The 17,558-nt window shown below is 48.9% G+C and overlaps 10 protein-coding genes across 10 annotated transcripts; 6 read left to right on the forward strand and 4 right to left on the reverse strand.

The window, feature by feature from the left end:
* Nucleotides 1–45: 45 nt before the first annotated feature.
* PENARI_c002G11001 (uncharacterized protein) lies at nt 46–1,383 on the forward strand (the record flags this gene model as incomplete). The annotated part of the gene is made up of 1 exon (XM_022627892.1): nt 46–1,383. The coding sequence occupies one exon, from the start codon at nt 46–48 to the stop codon at nt 1,381–1,383; it is 1,338 nt and encodes a 445-aa protein (XP_022492758.1).
* Nucleotides 1,384–1,862: 479 nt separating this feature from the next.
* On the forward strand, nt 1,863–3,625 carry PENARI_c002G05384 (glycoside hydrolase family 32 protein; the record flags this gene model as incomplete). The annotated part of the gene is made up of 3 exons (XM_022627512.1): nt 1,863–2,258; nt 2,328–3,524; nt 3,575–3,625. The coding sequence occupies 3 exons, from the start codon at nt 1,863–1,865 to the stop codon at nt 3,623–3,625; spliced, it is 1,644 nt and encodes a 547-aa protein (XP_022492712.1).
* A 327-nt stretch (nt 3,626–3,952) lies between these two features.
* On the forward strand, nt 3,953–4,651 carry PENARI_c002G10018 (uncharacterized protein; the record flags this gene model as incomplete). Its single annotated transcript, XM_022627828.1, has 1 exon — nt 3,953–4,651. One exon carries the CDS (start codon nt 3,953–3,955, stop codon nt 4,649–4,651), a length of 699 nt encoding a protein of 232 aa, XP_022492749.1.
* Nucleotides 4,652–5,758: 1,107 nt separating this feature from the next.
* PENARI_c002G12410 (uncharacterized protein) lies at nt 5,759–6,208 on the forward strand (the record flags this gene model as incomplete). Its single annotated transcript, XM_022627989.1, has 2 exons — nt 5,759–5,818; nt 5,876–6,208. The coding sequence occupies 2 exons, from the start codon at nt 5,759–5,761 to the stop codon at nt 6,206–6,208; spliced, it is 393 nt and encodes a 130-aa protein (XP_022492778.1).
* A 259-nt stretch (nt 6,209–6,467) lies between these two features.
* Nucleotides 6,468–7,819, reverse strand: PENARI_c002G11173 (succinate--CoA ligase (GDP-forming) subunit alpha; the record flags this gene model as incomplete). Its single annotated transcript, XM_022627902.1, has 7 exons — nt 6,468–6,968; nt 7,029–7,111; nt 7,166–7,191; nt 7,265–7,327; nt 7,381–7,507; nt 7,561–7,589; nt 7,659–7,819. 7 exons carry the CDS (start codon nt 7,817–7,819, stop codon nt 6,468–6,470), a joined length of 990 nt encoding a protein of 329 aa, XP_022492563.1.
* A 252-nt stretch (nt 7,820–8,071) lies between these two features.
* PENARI_c002G00569 (Elongator subunit ELP3) lies at nt 8,072–9,852 on the forward strand (the record flags this gene model as incomplete). The annotated part of the gene is made up of 2 exons (XM_022627178.1): nt 8,072–8,375; nt 8,429–9,852. The coding sequence occupies 2 exons, from the start codon at nt 8,072–8,074 to the stop codon at nt 9,850–9,852; spliced, it is 1,728 nt and encodes a 575-aa protein (XP_022492850.1).
* A 539-nt stretch (nt 9,853–10,391) lies between these two features.
* On the reverse strand, nt 10,392–10,928 carry PENARI_c002G05649 (uncharacterized protein; the record flags this gene model as incomplete). Its single annotated transcript, XM_022627533.1, has 4 exons — nt 10,392–10,469; nt 10,570–10,662; nt 10,705–10,825; nt 10,891–10,928. The coding sequence occupies 4 exons, from the start codon at nt 10,926–10,928 to the stop codon at nt 10,392–10,394; spliced, it is 330 nt and encodes a 109-aa protein (XP_022492681.1).
* A 258-nt stretch (nt 10,929–11,186) lies between these two features.
* On the reverse strand, nt 11,187–12,188 carry PENARI_c002G08059 (1-(5-phosphoribosyl)-5- ((5-phosphoribosylamino)methylideneamino)imidazole-4-carboxamide isomerase HIS6; the record flags this gene model as incomplete). Its single annotated transcript, XM_022627699.1, has 3 exons — nt 11,187–11,470; nt 11,540–11,726; nt 11,889–12,188. 3 exons carry the CDS (start codon nt 12,186–12,188, stop codon nt 11,187–11,189), a joined length of 771 nt encoding a protein of 256 aa, XP_022492288.1.
* Nucleotides 12,189–12,343: 155 nt separating this feature from the next.
* On the forward strand, nt 12,344–13,308 carry PENARI_c002G07518 (uncharacterized protein; the record flags this gene model as incomplete). Its single annotated transcript, XM_022627650.1, has 2 exons — nt 12,344–12,691; nt 12,745–13,308. 2 exons carry the CDS (start codon nt 12,344–12,346, stop codon nt 13,306–13,308), a joined length of 912 nt encoding a protein of 303 aa, XP_022492461.1.
* A 153-nt stretch (nt 13,309–13,461) lies between these two features.
* Nucleotides 13,462–13,925, reverse strand: PENARI_c002G04998 (RidA family protein; the record flags this gene model as incomplete). Its single annotated transcript, XM_022627482.1, has 2 exons — nt 13,462–13,754; nt 13,814–13,925. The coding sequence occupies 2 exons, from the start codon at nt 13,923–13,925 to the stop codon at nt 13,462–13,464; spliced, it is 405 nt and encodes a 134-aa protein (XP_022492654.1).
* Between the last annotated feature and the right edge of the window lie 3,633 nt (nt 13,926–17,558).

The raw sequence follows: 17,558 nt of genomic DNA on the forward strand, positions 1-17,558 counted from the left end.
GCAAATAAAAACAAACACCAATCTGATTGATAACCTGTCCACATAATGTTTTTGTTACGTTTTGTGGCTCTAGCCACTACCGCTGCTGGCTACGTAGTCACGACTCTGGTCAATGACAAGGCGATTTGCTATCTATACCCGGAGTCTCTAAGATACGACGGCGAAGCAGTGGACGATGCACCATCCATCCACCAGGCCTTCCAAACATGCGGCCAAAACGGCGATGTCATCTTCACCGATGGTATATTTAACATTAAATCTGTGATGAACACGACAAACCTGGCCAACTGCGACGTCACTCTACAAGGCGAGCTCCGCTTCTCAACAGACATCGACTACTGGCTTTCTCATTCCTACGACGTTGTATTCCAGAACCAGTCAACAGCCTGGCTCTTCGGCGGCGAGAACGTGACCTTCCGCGCAGACGGCGGCTGGTACAACGGCCAAGGTCAAGCGTGGTACACAGAGAACCAGAACCAAAGCAACCAACCCGGTCGACCGATCAGTATTACATTCTTCGAATCGAAGAACCTCCTAGTGGACGGTCTGCGGATTATCCAGCCCCAGTTCTGGGCGACATTCGTGACATATAGTTACAACGTCTCGATTATAAACCTCTACGTCAACGCAACAAGCAACGACCAATGGGGCACGGTGAACACAGACGGCTACGACTCGTGGAACAGCGACACGCTCCTCGTCGAGAACGCCGTCATCCAGAACGGCGATGACTGCATCGCCGCCAAGGGAAATACAACAAACCTCCACGTCAAGAACGTCACCTGCTATGACAATTTCGGCATGACTATCGGCTCTGTGGGCCAATATCCCGATATGCCGGACTACGTCGGGAACGTCACTTTCGAAGACGTGAAATGCTACAACTGCATGGAAGGCGCATTTATCAAAACCTGGCAAGGCGTCCCTGCCGGCGATGACAACCTCAACGGCGACGCCGGAGGTGGAGGCAGCGGGCTAATCAAGAACGTTACCTGGCGCAATTTCGAAATGACGAATGTCGCATTGCCAATCCAGATCTCGCAGTGTATCTATACCGAGGCTGATGGCAAGTATTGCAATACGTCCAAGATGGCTATCGAGGATATTACGTGGTCGAATATCAAGGCTACGACCAGGTATAATGTTGGTGCTTCGATTTACTGTTCTGATGTTCATCCTTGCCCTCGGATTAAGTTTGAGAATGTTGAGCTTGAGTCTGTGAACAGCACGCTTGGTTTGCCGATGTACGGCACCACGTTGCAGGATGAGGTTTATCAGTGTACGAATATTGTTGGGCAGGAGGATTCCGGTATTCCTTGCAATCGGGCTGCTCCGAATGATTATAGTCAGGTTGTGACTAGGAATATTAAGGAGACTGACTGAAGCATGTCGAAACGGGTGGATGCTGGATGGCTACTGGCCGTTGTACATATGAGTTCTGCAATGTCCAATGTGATGCAGCCAGCATAAAAACACAATTCTTCGGAGGAATTAGATTGTAATCCAACACTTCCGTCATGATGTTTGCAGAGGCATGTTATTTGTCCCAAAAAAAGCATCATGGCTCCACCAATACTCTCAGGGTAGTGCGGGGTGGCAGCGCTACTGCCCGAATATACGTGGGGATTTTTAGAACTCCGAGATTACTACCGAGTTTCAGCGACTTGGCTCCGGGCATACCGCCTCCTTTGCTGTCGGGAAATTACAAAAATGCAGGGCCAAGTTTATATTTCCCCGAAGATATGCAGAGCCGTGGGGTAGATCAAGAGGAGAGGAATGTGAGGTAGGAATTATCACATATAAATATAATATGAAATTCCAGGATATCATAGAATAAAGTGTCTATATAGACAACAAACAGCATGGGTGTTTTACTCGAGACATTAGTGGCAGTGGGCATTTTAGCCAGCACGGCATCTGGCATGAACTATACCGAGCCGCACCGACCCCAATACCATTTTTCGCCCAAAAAGAACTGGATGAATGACCCGAGTGGCTTGTTATATCATGACGGTACCTACCATCTCTTCTTCCAATATAACCCCGGTGGAATTGAATGGGGAAATATGTCATGGGGCCATGCAACGAGCGAAGACTTAACCCATTGGGAAGAACAACCTGTCGCTTTACTTGCGCGGGGATATCCCAATGATGTTACTGAGATGTTCTTCACTGGGAGTGCTGTTGCCGATGTGAATAATACAAGTGGTTTTGGCGTTGATGGCAAGATCCCCTTGGTGGCTATGTATACTTCCATGGTAAGTACGCCTGATGATACTCACTTTCCTTAATGTCCAAGGATCAATCTAATACCAATATCCAATTAGTATCCTATCAATCAGACTTTGCCTAGTGGAAAATACGTCCTCGCAGAACAACAATCCCAATCAATCGCCTACAGCCTGGACAATGGCATGACCTGGACAACATACGATACTGAGAACCCCGTCATCCACAACCCCCCATCTACCTACGCAAGCGAGTACCAGAATTTCCGAGACCCTTTCGTATTCTGGCACGACGAGACACAGAAATGGATCGCCGTCACAGCTTTTGCAGAAATCCACAAGCTTTTCCTCTGGAGCTCGGACAATCTTTTAGACTGGTCTCCACTTAGTGAATTTGGACCAAAGAATGCAGTCGGCGGCGTATGGGAATGTCCAAATCTATTCCCTCTCTCTGTCAACGATGATGAATCAACCACAAAATGGGTCTTGGTCCTAGGACTCAATCCAGGCGGACCACCAGGCACAGTCGGGTCAGGAACGCAGTATTTCATCGGTGATTTCAACGGTACAGCTTTCACCCCTGATTCTGAAAGTGTGCATCCCGAAAATGAAACTGCAAACTGGCTCGATTGGGGTCCGGACTTTTACGCTGCTGCTAGTTATAATGGACTTCCTGGTGGTGAGAGGGTTCAACTTGCTTGGATGAATAATTGGCAATATGGAGCCGCGATACCGACCGATCCATGGCGGAGTGCGATGACTGTTCCTCGTCGATTATCTTTGAAGATGGTTGGTGGGAAGATCACTCTTCTTCAGAGGCCGCATGAGAACTTGCAAGGTGTTATGGGTCACAGGGATGTGTCTCATTCCTGGCATTCTGTATCAGAAGGGTCGGTGGATCTCGGCTCGCTGGGCAAGGCGTTCCATGTCAGTTTGAGCTTTGCAGATCATGATTCGGATAATCGTCATGCATCTGAGTTTGCGATTGCTGTACGGGCTAGCTCTGGTTTCTCGCAGCAGACGCTTGTTGGTTATAATTTCACTAGCAAGGAGGTTTTTGTTGATCGACGGAAGTCTGGGGATGTCTCGTTTGATGGGACTTTTGGGAGTATCTATCATACGGCGTTGTCGGCGTGTCCGGACGGGCGTGTGAACTTGGAGATATTTGTTGATTGGTCCAGTGTGGAGGTATTAGGAGGTCAGGGTGAGGTTTCTTTGACTTCGCAGATTTTCCCTGATGGTAACTCTACCAATGCTCGACTTGTTTCGACGGAGGGTAGCACTAGAGATGTCAAAGTTCGGGTAAATAGAGTGGATTCGGCCTGGGAGTGAAACATAAATAATAGCTTCAACTACGCGCCGAGACGGCGCATGAGAGCGAAGTTCAAGGAAACTAAATGGCGACAGACTTGGTATTGGGAAACGTAAAATCCCCTCTTTAGAAGAGAGAATTAAGAGATTGGAAGACTGAAGCTTTGACGTTTCTTCATAAGTAAACTATTTCAGTAGACTAACCATATCTGTACGAGGAAGCTGGGGTTAATTATGGCGTTGGTCTAGCAACAATTGTAAAATGGAAACTTCATAGATCTGATTAGTGAGCCGGGTGAGTCACGGAAAAGCCGTCCCCGATATAAAATGACCCATATAGCCCCATAAATAACCGTCAATCAACTTCCTAACAACTACTCCGTATCGAGCAATTAGCATCTCACATTATCAAAATGGTAGCGCCACTGGACTTCAGCCTCCCAACAGCCCTGATCCTGATCGACAATCAAGCAGGCTTCAGCCACCAACCAACAATCTCACACTGGGGCACCACACGATCCAACCCATTCTACGAAGTCAACCTCCAAGCACTTCTCGCTGCATTCCGGACTGCAAAATCCACCTCTTCTTCTTCTCGATTTGAAGTCATCCACATTTTCCACTCATCCACAACCCCCGGATCTCCGCTACACCCCTCTCACCCGGCACAGGGTATCCGTCCACTAGACTTCGCTACTCCTGCATCGGATGGGTCTGAGCCTGTATTCTGGAAAAGCGTCAACTCTTCGTTTATTGGAACAGGTCTTGAGGCGCATTTGCGTGAGAAGGGTTTCCGTCAACTCATTATTGCTGGGTTGACGACTGATCATTGTGTTTCGACTACTGTGCGGATGGCGGCTAATCTGGGGGTTGTGGATCGGTATCTTGGGGATGGTCCTGTTAAGTTGAGGGCGGATGGTACCCATGAGAGGGACGTCCAGGTTGATAAGGGGCGGATTGTGCTTGTTGCTGATGCGACGGCTACTTTTGGGAAGGCTGGGATTGATTCTGAGACTATTCAGAAGGTTACTGTTGCTAGTCTTGATGGGGAGTTTGCTGATGCTATTGGGACGGAAGAGGTGGTTAAGGCTTTGAGGAAGATTAAGAAATAGAGTGGATGTTTGCGGATGTCCATTCTACTAAGAGCCCGGTGGTCGAATTGAGTAAACCGAGGCATAGAGCATGTCAAAATAGATCAAGTATCAGGGCCGATACTAACACTGTTTCTTGAAAATGAAACGAAGAAGAAATAGAAGAAGCAAAGTACAAACATGAACACTGATACAAGCATATTACAAGAATACTGAGACATATTGCCGTAACACCGTCGAAAGGCCTCAAATCATCTACATTATCTACATGTATGGACTACATGAATCATCAAATGGTGTTTCTCTCTCTCTCATCCCAACTGCACTTGCAATGAAGATCTGCTATATACTAATTGGCAACTGAGCAGGGATATATGCGATGGATGCGATGCGAAATGAGAACAGAACAGAACATATAGGACATATAGGTTATATAGGACATAACAGAAATTCGTGGCTGGTTGTCATCTTTTGATACCAGATTGTAGAGCGTGGCTACTGTCGGCTCAGCTGGATTCCTTAGAAATGCCAAGTGCCCTGCTACCACATTCTTTCCCAAGCAGGTATACCATGGAAGGAAAAACTATCAATAAAAGTCATATTTCAGTCCATGAAATACACGCATTGGTGCAATCGGAGCATACCCAGTGAGCCATAATGCTATACTTCCCGAATAGGCTTAGTACAGGCATTGCAGGCATTGTATTCCCTCAACGGGCCAGCCTAGGCACATTTGCTGTTCAATAAGACATGTAGAGGCCTTATATAGAGAGCTATCAAGGTATATACACTTATGACATGTTTAGTATTGGGAAGAAAGAAAGAAAAAGAAAAAAGAGGACCGTGTAGGTGGTTGACAGCAGAACCAAGTTGGCCAGCCGCGCCGCTATCCAATGGGCTAGATGATTGCGTAGATGCAATTTATAGAGTAGCTACCAAAATCCCCGACATTATATCAAGATCGACACATGTAGTATCGATCCTGAAATGATCTTCAGCGCTTGGTAGTTGAGTGAGTCAGGTCGATCCGCTTGGCCTCGTATTACGATGGGGAACGCCTATTTAAGGAGAGATCAGTCCCTCAAGATGAGAATTTCCAGAACCTCATTCATAAGTTCGGTATTCTAAATGCCGGAATCAAAAGAGACAGAGACAAGCGCTTCAATGCCTGGAAACAGTGACGAACAGGTAAGGCTACCCCCCACTGAAGACTACATATCAAGACACCAACTAACCAATCCCCAGCCCACATCGAGTCAAATAGTTCAAACCTCAGAGTTCTTGCCTGTTTTAGACCAAGATTTGTACGAGTTCTTCCAGGAAATCACGTCTGAAATCCAGAAGCTCGGATGTTCGAGGGCGGAAGCAGTGGCGCGCATCAACGAAGCTTGGGGCCAGGTGGATTTCGAACCAGATGATATTGTCTACCATGAAGAACCCAAGTTCTGGGCCTACCGTCACTACTATAAGGAAGTGCTATCGTGGGATGAGGGCGCAGACCGGTCGAACTGGAAAGTCCGAGATGCACCACCCCCAGGGTCTGCTTCGTGGACGTTGAAGGAAGAAGTTGATGTATAATACCTGCATTTATATAGTTCTACTCTACTAATCTACCTTGTTGGATCATCTATGATGCACAATGCGGGATACAGTAAAGTTACACGAAAGTAATTACTTCAAGGGTCTCTAACACAAAGGAGAAAAAGAATACAGGAGCAGTTACCAAGGAACAGCCCATAAAACCCCATAGTATAAATGGCAAATATCACCTCAGATCCCCAGCTGTAGCATAAAGATACAGGCAAACAAGACACATGATGCATCAACAGCGACTAATTTAGACAAGGTCGCGCTTGACGAACTCAGCAAGGAGGGACTTGCCGAGGTTGGCGGGGCTGCGCTCGACAATGACACCGGCGTCGGTCAGGGCGGAGATCTTGGAATCGGCACCACCCTTACCACCGGAGACGATGGCACCGGCGTGACCCATGCGGCGACCGGGGGGAGCAGAGATACCGGCGATGAAGGAGACGGCGGGCTTGTTGTGGATGTTGTTGGCCTTGAAGAACTCGGCGGCGTCCTCCTCGGCGGAACCACCAATCTCACCGATCATGATGATACCGTCGGTCTCGGGGTCCTCGAGGAAGATCTTCAGGCAGTCGATGAAGTTGGTGCCGGAGAAGGGGTCACCACCGATACCGACGACGAGAGACTGACCAAGGCCGGCCTGGGTGGTCTGGTTGACGGCCTCGTAGGTCAGAGTACCGGAGCGGGAGACGATACCGACACGACCGCGCTTGTGGATGAAGCCGGGCATGATACCGATCTTGCATTGTCCCTATAATCGAGATATATGAGTACCCGGCGCGTTTCGAAGGATTGTATGTTGATAGCTTACGGGAGCGATGATACCGGGGCAGTTGGGGCCGACCAGGCGGGTTTTGTTCTGGGTCTTGAGGATGTCGGTGATGCGGACCATGTCTATATCAAAACAATCAGTTTGCGTGCTTCATGTGCTATTCGAACGATTCGTACCGTGCTGAGGGATACCCTCAGTAATGCTATAGAAGAAAATCCCGTCAGTTTGAAGCTCCTAATAGGGAGAAAAAAAAGTTCCATTGGTTTGACACGTACCAAACAACGAGGCCCATCTCAGCGGCGATGGCCTCCTCGATACCGGCAGCAGCGAGAGGGGGACTGACTGCAGTTAGCGCAATTATTCTGGTTTCATCGAAATCGTAGGATCATACGGGACGAAGATAGCAGAGGCGGTAGCACCGGTCTCCTTCACGGCATCGCTAACGTTGGCGAAGACGGGACGGTCGAGGTGAGTGCTGCCAGCCTTCTTGGGGTTGGTACCGCCGACAACATTTGTGCCTATCCTGTGTAAGCAATGGGTGACTCGTCGCGATGGCGAAAGAAGAAAATACCGTAGGCGATGGCCTGCTCTGCGTGGAAGCTATTTCGAGACGAAGTGTCAGCGTCGAGCGCGTACAATTATTAGGGAATCTGCAGAATCTGCACTCACGTTCCCTGCTTTCCGGTGAAACCCTGGAACAGGACGCGAGTGTCCTTGTTGATGCGAAGGTTGTTCACGGTGGATTGGTAGGCAGAGGTGGCCTCAGTCCGGCGCTGGGTGGCACCGAACTGGCGGAGGGCCGAGACAGTGTTACGGCGGAAGGCCTGCATTGCGATAGGTAGAGAGGAGAGGTGTTGAGGAGTATGAAAGGAGAGAAAAGGATTCGGGTATGGTGAAGGGATCGGGTTGCGCGCCCGGGAGTTTTCGCTCGGGACAATCTTTTACTTAAGCGGATCCGAGTGCTGTTCGGGCGCAGGCCTCGGCGACCACAATTTTTATACCCCCACCACCACAGCTCAACAGCTTCATCTTCACTCTCTCTCCACATCTTCCCGCCTCGGCGCGGTGATATCCTCTTCACCATGGCCACCATGACGATGACCCCCACGAACACGAAGCGAAACGCCAAGAAGATGGCGAAGCAGGTGCCGGAGAACGAACGGTTCATGCGAGCGTGCTCCGACATTGCAAATGCCCTGATCCAGGAGTACGAGTCCTCAAGGGACTCCTCACAGCCTAAGAAGGATGTCAACCTCAACAAGTTGCGCGGCACGATCGCCAAAAAGCACAGTTTGTCGACCCAGCCGCCACTGACGGCCATCATTGCCGCAGTACCTGAACACTACAAGAAATACATTCTACCGAAGCTGATCGCAAAGCCTATTCGTATGTCACAACTATCTGGGGGAGTGCTGGGCAGCAGCTAACTCGATTTGCAGGAACTTCTTCTGGTATCGCCGTGGTGGCAGTTATGTGCAAACCTCACCGATGCCCTCATATCGCCTACACCGGTAACATTTGCGTCTACTGCCCCGGTGGCCCAGACTCTGACTTCGAATACTCGACTCAATCCTACACCGGATATGAACCAACCTCGATGCGGGCGATCCGCGCTCGTTACGATCCATTTGAACAGGCGCGAGGACGAGTGGACCAGATCAAATCTCTCGGCCACAGCGTAGATAAGGTCGAATACATCATTATGGGTGGAACTTTCATGTCGCTGCCGGAAGACTACCGTGACAGCTTCATCTCACAGCTTCACAATGCACTGAGCGGATATCAAACGGACAATGTCGACGAGGCCGTGCAGGCAGGCGAAATGAGCAACGTGAAGTGTGTGGGTATCACAATTGAAACACGACCGGATTACTGTCTGGACACACATTTGAGCAGTATGCTCCGCTACGGCTGTACTCGACTGGAAATCGGTGTACAGAGTCTGTACGAGGATGTTGCGCGAGACACCAACCGCGGTCATACTGTGGCAGCAGTGGCCGAGACTTTCAAGCTTGCCAAGGATGCCGGCTTCAAGGTTGTCAGCCACATGATGCCCGATTTGCCCAATGTTGGAATGGAGCGCGATCTTTTCCAGTTCCAGGAGTACTTCGAGAACCCCAACTTCCGCACTGACGGTCTCAAGCTCTACCCCACGCTTGTCATTCGAGGCACCGGTCTCTACGAATTGTGGCGAACCGGCCGTTATAAGAACTACACCCCCAATGCGCTGATCGACTTAGTCGCACGCATCCTCGCCCTGGTTCCTCCATGGACTCGTATCTACCGAGTTCAGCGCGATATCCCCATGCCATTGGTGACATCTGGTGTGGAGAACGGCAACCTGCGCGAACTGGCATTGGCACGCATGAAGGACTTCGGTACGACCTGCCGTGACGTACGCACCCGAGAGGTCGGCATCAACGAAGTGAAGAACAAGATCCGCCCCTCGCAGATCGAGTTGATCCGCCGTGATTACACTGCCAACGGCGGTTGGGAAACATTCTTGGCATACGAGGACCCGAAGCAAGATATCCTCATTGGCTTGCTTCGTCTGCGCAAGTGCAGCGACACCCACACCTTCCGTCCAGAGTTCACAGGCCAGCAGACGAGTATCGTCCGCGAGTTGCACGTTTATGGTTCTGCTGTGCCACTTCATGGACGTGATGCCCGCAAGTTCCAGCACCGCGGCTTTGGAACCTTGCTAATGGAGGAGGCGGAGCGCATTGCTCGTGAGGAGCACGGCAGTACGAAGATCAGTGTTATCTCCGGTGTTGGCGTGCGTAGCTACTATGCTCGTCTTGGGTACTTCTTGGATGGTCCTTACATGTCCAAGATGCTGGACCCTTGGGAAGATGAGGAGTGATTGATTGGAAAAAGAAGAAAGAAACAAAACAAAACTAGGTGCTGGAGCTGGAGCTCTAAATCTGGTTCTGCATCCACTGGCGTTGGCGGTCATGAAATCATGCTTTTTCTCAATGATGATGAATAAATGTCTTTACAAAAGTTTGCTCTTTAGATGCATCAATGGACATAATGAGATATCAAAAAAAGAAGCTGGCTATAGTTCGAGCGGTCTATGTACAAGTCGCAGGTAGATCGTCTGTGCGTCTGTGTGTTCTAGTAAGGAAGACTGGGAAACCTGCCCCGCAAACGCCTTCCAAGCAGATGCTTGCTCATTCATGGACGAATACGTACGAGTCGCTCAATGAGACAGGCAAGATGACTGCCGGGGGACGGACACCATCTCCGCTGTCTTTCCGCTTCAAGGCACATCAAACTCATCAATCCAAGACCACCATGTTGGCCAATAGAAAACACCGAGATTTCATCCCAAATATTGCAAATCGATAGATAAACGCGTTGTCAGGACACCGAAGAAAAAGGACGTATGCTATATCAGCTTCAATGCAGTGATATAGCACCTCCCCTGCTGTTTCGCATGTGGAGGAAAGCCTGGAAGCCGCAGAACACGAAGAAGCCCTATTGATCAGAAAATAGATCGTCAGTAACCAATTCTCCCATTCTCTCTCTCTTGTACAGTGATCGGTCTTTTGTGTCCGAGGTATGGGGAATGACGTACAGCGTAAACGATCACAGCGGTGTAAATTGAAGCAGCGACTGCGGGACCATCTTCGGGCTCGTCTTCTGAACCGGTGTATGCGTGGTTGTTGCTCTGTATCAGGGAAGTTCTTGTTAGCGCTCGATGTCATATTACGTATGCCTTGTGAGGGCCGGGTCTTTGGGCGGGCTGGTGTCGGAGAGGGTCGGATTCATGTACGCTGTATAGGGAGCCGAGAACTGATAATATGACGATTGCGAAGAGGGAGATAACGACACTATTTGGCGGGCGAGAGGTTAGATCGACGGGGTTGATTGTTGGAGATGGGTTGGAAGAGCGTACCAGGACCAGGCGTTCAGGGCAGAGACGACGGGCTTCATGTTGGCGGAGACAGAGGAGGATCCAGAGAAGGGTAATCGGATAAAGAAAATAGGTTAGAGAGAGTATGTCGCTAAAGGGCTAGTAAAGAGAGAGGTTGAAGTCTCAAGATACGGAGGCGGGCGGACCTTCACTTGCAAGGCCCTAATCCGCTTTCGGACAAGCCCAGACCCGCCATCTATGAAACATCAACTTGATGCTTTTTGCGTATTTTGCATATTTGAACTTGTTTGTTGGGCATTTATTGTTTTTGTTTCTATTTAATGAGACTTGTTCCATTCGATACACTCATCGAATGTCACTCCAGAGCCACCGAAGATATCCAACGCACTGCCAATTGTCAAATCCACTCGTCCCTTGCTGGACGTGTGGACCTTTTCTAGGTCTTGCAAATTGCGCGCACCTCCGGCATAGGTCACAGGGATGGTACACCAGTCAGCCAGTCTGGATACCAATTCCTCGTCGACACCTTGTTGCAGGCCCTCTACATCTGCAGCGTGGATCAAGAACTCGGCGCAATATGGTTCCAGTAATGCGATGGATTCTATAAGATATCAATGAGCAAACAATACATATCAACAACAGTCAAGAGATGAAAGATATAAGGACATACCCTGGTTAATCTCCATTTCCGTGATGGTTTGCCAGCGGTCCATGGCCACAAACCAAGTATTGTCTTTTCTGCGACAGCTAAGATCCAAGACCAGCTTTGACTTGTCGCCGCCGAGAGCAGACAGAACCGACTGAAGCCTCTCGAGCGAGAACTTGCCGGCAGGGAAAAGGAATGAAGTGATGATCACCTATTGTCCCGCATTCCATGATTAGCGCCATCGGACTATTACTATGACGGAGGACTTGGAACGGGATTTTGAAGCAGCCACAGGGCCAACAGATCTCATTCAACTCTCAATCAAACACAGTACCAATCAAGAAATCCGTAATTCGCAGAGGGTGGTGCATACCTTGTCCGCGCCCTGGTCAATCCAATATTGGGCATTTTGGTCGGTAATACCTCCAGCAACTTGTAAACCACCTGGCCATGTCTTCAGCGCCTCTTGAGCAGCCTCTTCATTTCCTGGGCCAAGCTTCACAACATGCCCACCGCGCAAGTCATGCTTCTCATACAATCCCGCATAATGGCTGGCGGGAAGCTTAGATACGTAGTTGGTCTTCAGGTCGGCAGCCACTTGACTGAGGGTACCACCCACAATCTGCTTCACCTGCCCCGAATGCAGGTCAATGCACGGTCTGAATTTGGTCATTGTCTTCGAATTGGAGAGAAGAATTGTGATATTCAGCGACGCTCAGAGTCGAGGGGCTTATCTCTTATCACACGTGATACGGCGATTAGCTCGAAAAACTTCTTGGGCGGCGCGATTGTTTTGACTCCTCTACATAATCGACAGACGCATTCATCATGGTCGGAAAACGGAAGCGCGAGACCACTGTTGTCTCTAAGCCTAAAAAGAAGGAGAGTCCTCCTCCCGCGGACAATGCGCAGGACGTATTCCGCAAACTTTTCGAAGCGCAGTTCGAGCCTCTTGATTTGCCAGGCCATACCGCCAAACCCGCCAATTCTACGGATTCCGAGGGCGAGGGCGAGGACGACGATGAAGATGAGGATGAACTCTCTGGATCCGAGCTTGGCTCAGATGATCTATCCGACTTCAGCGACGTGAGCAATGAAGTCGAGGTGGTGGAACACACGGATGCCCACATAGCACCAGAAGACCGAATGGACAAGAAGACTCGAAAGGCATTTTTGGTGTGTGCTGAATATCAAGAGGCTGGGGTCCAATACTAATAATGTTGCTGCAGAGTGGAAAATTATTATCTAATTTAGAGAAACCGAGCGCCAACCCGGACGACCCTGCAACCAAGAAGGAAGAGGAGGACGACTCCCACGACGCTGTGAACTTGAAGCACGATCTCGCATTGCAGCGACTCCTCAAGGAATCTCACCTCCTCGATTCCGCAGACGATCTTGCACCCACTGGAAAAAACCGTCTCAAGGCTCTGGATATGCGCATGCAATCCCTCGGAGCTAAGTCTTCGCTTTATGCGCAGAAGATGCCAGATGCGCATCGACGAGGCATCAATGCCAAGGCAGCTTCTAAGGAAGACAGACGCCGCCGTGAAGCTAAGGAGAACGGCATTATTCTCGAGAGACCTAACAAGGTTTCCAAATCGAACAGTGGGCGACGAGAGCGTGGTGTTGGAGGTTCCTCCGTGGGCAAGTTCTCAGGGGGTACATTGAACCTGAATAAGCAAGATATTGCTCATGTCCAGGCCTCGGGACGCCGAATGACTGGTGGCAGAGGAAAGGGCAAGCCCAGAGGGAGGGGTGGAAGCAGAGGTGGAGGGAGAGGCGGCAGCCGTTGAGAATAATCATTATCATCAGAACTCTTATGCATTCGTGAGCCAATTTTCTTTTTCACGTGGTAACGCCTATCTACCATTCTTGATTTTGAAATTGGGCACCATGGGTCTCATCCAAAAACGCATCTCACGCTATATCAACTTCAACCGCAATTCTCAAGGGTCATGAGCAACCACCTCAATCTCAACCCGCATATCATCCTCGCCAAGTCTTGAAACACCAATACACGTCCAAATCGGTTGGTGGTTAGGCATCCACTTCTTGAAGTTTCGCACCATCGCGTCGAGGGCCTCGTTGTTGATTGGGACATGGTACGAGTTCACCCGAAAAACCTGCTCCCATCCCTTCCCTCCTGCATCCTTCAGGTTCAGATCGACATTGGCGAAAGCTTGGTCAATCTGGGCGTTGATTTCGCGGTGGAACTCGAAGGTCTTTGGGTCCCAGCCGCCTGTGGGAGATGCTGTCAGCATGCATGCTTGTTCGGGCAATGTCCTTGGATTTTCATACCTTGGCCTGCGCACTCGATGCGGTCGCCGATGCGGACGGCTTGGCTGTAATTGAAGTCTCGCTTGGCCTTTTGGCCCCAGCCGTCGTAGCAGTAGTATTGCAAGTGCGACATCTTGGAATCGATATAGATAATGGGACTTGATACGATGTATTATTGGGATATTGTCGTAGTTTTTTGTTGGAATGGAAACAAAGAGATTCAACTGAAGATAAATTCTTGCAATCCAGCAATTTTGCTGGAGTGTATGTAGTGGTTAGGCGGAATATACTTTCCGCTGAAGAACATTACGTCATGGATACAAAAGCATCACAAGTAATTTATACGTTAACGCAAATATCGTTGTATTCAACACATCAAGACCAGGAATTTTTAAATTTGCAATATGAATAGTATCTATCCGGTACGATACTCTAGACTTGGCTCAAGCGTCTAAAAATAGCAGAAGTATGCATGCATATGTATTAGAGTTGCAGGGGATGTATATATATGTTGGCAACAGCTTGCATACATGTTCAATATATATAAATCCGGCGAAGCTATGTAATCGACCTATGTATTGTATAGGACACCGATTTATGAATCCGCCATTTATACACCGTACATTGAGATTATGAATGTCCCAACTCGACTAACAAGTTGCCACGCCAGGTTCTCAATTTTGCGGCGCCAAGAAACCAAGGTTTCTACCAAGATACTACAATCAAGTCAGATGTGCACGAGGGACAATTAACAGGCCAGTGCAAAAGCCGCGTATGTATCTATTTCACCCTGTAGGGACACCCTACCGTTATTGTGGGTTGCACAGATATTTGCTGCACAATCGCAGTACTATCAAATTGGGATTTCTATACTAAACCCTCACGCTATCGCCAGATCCACACGCGAGTTCCATATGTCGACGATCAGGTGTGTTCCGAGGAGCCCTGTAGGGCGGAAAAAGTTAAGAGCTGAGTCGAGGCAAGATGCCGCATGAGGGTCTCCGTGGTCCACAGGTTCCATATGGATTTGTGTTTCGGGTCAAACAGTACTGGAGCCGTGGAGCCAAGGTGGGTTATGGCGCTACGCAAAAATTGGGAGCGGATTTGGTCGGAGATAATCTAGCTGAGATGTATGTTTGTGACGTTATTTCTTCTGTGTCTGGCGTGGGTGGATATGATCGGCGATTTGGAAGGACATTGGGAACATTGTTTCCATGTGATGATGCTATGCTGGAACTTTCCGTCGCAATGTCTTCGGTCTTACTTGCATTCTTTGCAGAATTGTCTGGAACTTTCTTATCTGGGTTTCTAGTGCAAGTCCAAGTTTGTAAGAAAATGGACTCGGGCAATCCAGGGGTTGCATTGCATTGGATCTGCAAATCCCCTGGCCAATGCGTTTTATTGAAGCGCCAACTCAAATATATCGAACACAGCCTCATGGCGTCGTAACGCAGGCAGACATATTTTACACTATTCATGTTTTGGCTGTGTGTTTCAAATGAATATTTTCATGCCTGTCAGGGGGAAGCTAATAGATCTACGAGAAGGCTGCTAGAGGCCACAGTGGACTTGGACTATTGTTTCATACATTAATACCGAAAATTGACTCTTTTAAAGAGAAGAGAAAAAAGAGGAAAAAGGAGAGGGGTTAAAAAAATTATCAAATAACTACAAGGTTGGTTGTATACATCAAGTAAGGAAGCCACGGGAGACAAGTAACCATAGCAATTGATGTCAACGACTCTAGAGAAAATTATTACCAGATAGACCTAAGGACTTTACCTCGGCGCTACAGAATAAATCCGAAAGACCAGACATATGAAGTGCAAGTTTCGGCGCTTCAGCTTGCAACTGTTTGGTGGACCTTCTTCAAGGGACCCCGACGGGTGCTTGTCCCTTTTGGGCGCAGTCTGAAAGTTTATAGATGAGATTGCCCTGGTCGCCCGACCGAAACCAATGCATGTATGTATGATGTGATTCGCAACCTTTGGAGATTGTAACCCTACATGTAAGCCAAAAAGGCCCAGACCCTGCTATGTTGATCACTTTGATGTAGTGGTGATGCATCTTTGATCGGAGTACCGTATAATGCCGGGCCAATCTACAAGAACCACCACTGAACGTGCATAAAGTAAGATTAATGTCGGCTAGCCGATATTTTCTCGGAATCTCTCGGCGGTGGCGCTCGACAGGGAAGTGATTTGGGAGCTGTGCCGTGAGTTTCAGGGTCTTGGCGTTGGGCATCAAAATTGAGGGATCAAAGAGCTTTCTCGTGCCAAAAGATAAACTGATAGTACAGTATCAGCCTTGATCAGCCCTATCCAGCCTTAACCAGCCTTAGCCGAGCGGAAGGTTGAGTACGAGTGAAAGAAATACCCCGAAAGGATATGATCGAAGGTCAGTTGAGAGATGTGCAAGTCATTGCAGGTTAAGAATCAATCGCAGACGATGACGAGGTCTTGGCTACTCCGCTGGGATTTTCTAGACGTGGCGCACGTGGTCCTCAGTGGAGTACAGTACTTGGAAGACTAGACCAGAAAAGAATCACAATCACTAAACACAAAGCACCAGTGGAGCTGATCGACAGTAGAAGATTGGAACCATTTGTGCACAGTGGACATAGAGGCCGTTCGATGTGTCGATCATCTCCCTTTAGCGCGAACCCTGTCCCGAAATGTTCTTGGACCTCATTCTTCGCCTTTCCTCCACCTATGATGCTCCCGGAGCTTGGAATGCAGCAACATTGGTCAGTAGCTTGTGGGTAATGCTTGTCTGGTGCTATACTGCATCCTCATTGGATCCTTAGTGCCCAAACCTAAGCCTCATGCCCCCTTTGCGGGTCTTCATTGGATAGGGGATTCTGCGTGCGGCAAGGGATCCCCTATACAAGATCCAAGGGGATGATTACCTACGTAACTACACGACGTACGTTGCTCTTTTATTCCCCCTGAATCAATAATGCTTAGGCACTGGAAGCTCGACACTTGCGTGAAGATAATGAGCATAATCGCTAATAATGGAGCACATGGAGTCAAGAAGCCCTGGAGCGAGAGAGGCGGGTTTCAGGTTTCTCCTCCCCGTATCCAAGATATCTAAATGGCCAAGGCTTGGCTTGTTAGACATTAGACATGATTGGTTTCGGTATACCCTTCTGCTTATCGTGCATCCCCGACTGCGGACCCTCGGGAACTCGGGAGGACTGTATCAAGATGCCGAGTCCGAAAGTAGAACAGTCCACGAGATGTCACTGACATCTCGGGACTGTTTCCCATCCTATGGGTGGAACCGGTTGTACTGCACATGCTTTGCAGATCATCTGTCAAATAGTGCACGCGTATACAAACATCGGAAGGAATTACAGTGGATAATAGCATTTGCCCTAGGATGTTTTTTTGAGACACCGTTCCACTGTTCGTCACATTCAATTCCCCGGAATGACTTGCGTAGTCCTTAAAAATGAGCCCCTTCCGTGGATAGACATCAATACAATACATGCAAGCCAGAAGACATTATTCAATCGTAAGCAGCATGACGGCAATCCTTTTTGCAAACATTGGGTCTTGTATATGTAAGTGATCGTCGCCTGTATGTGTCAAATTGAGCTGCGTCGGCCTTACCAGATCTGTCTGATCCTTGCCATTTCTATTATCAAGGGGATGGGTCTGTGGTCCCCCTGGTCAAACCCACAGTGGACCAGGCTTAGTTCACTCTCAGACGCATGGTCCGCCTAATATTTTGGTATTTTCGAATTGTATCAGGGGGAGTT

Source organism: Penicillium arizonense, assembly GCF_001773325.1.
Source record: "Penicillium arizonense strain CBS 141311 chromosome Unknown PENARI_contig002, whole genome shotgun sequence".
Taxonomy (NCBI): Eukaryota; Fungi; Ascomycota; class Eurotiomycetes; order Eurotiales; family Aspergillaceae; genus Penicillium; species Penicillium arizonense.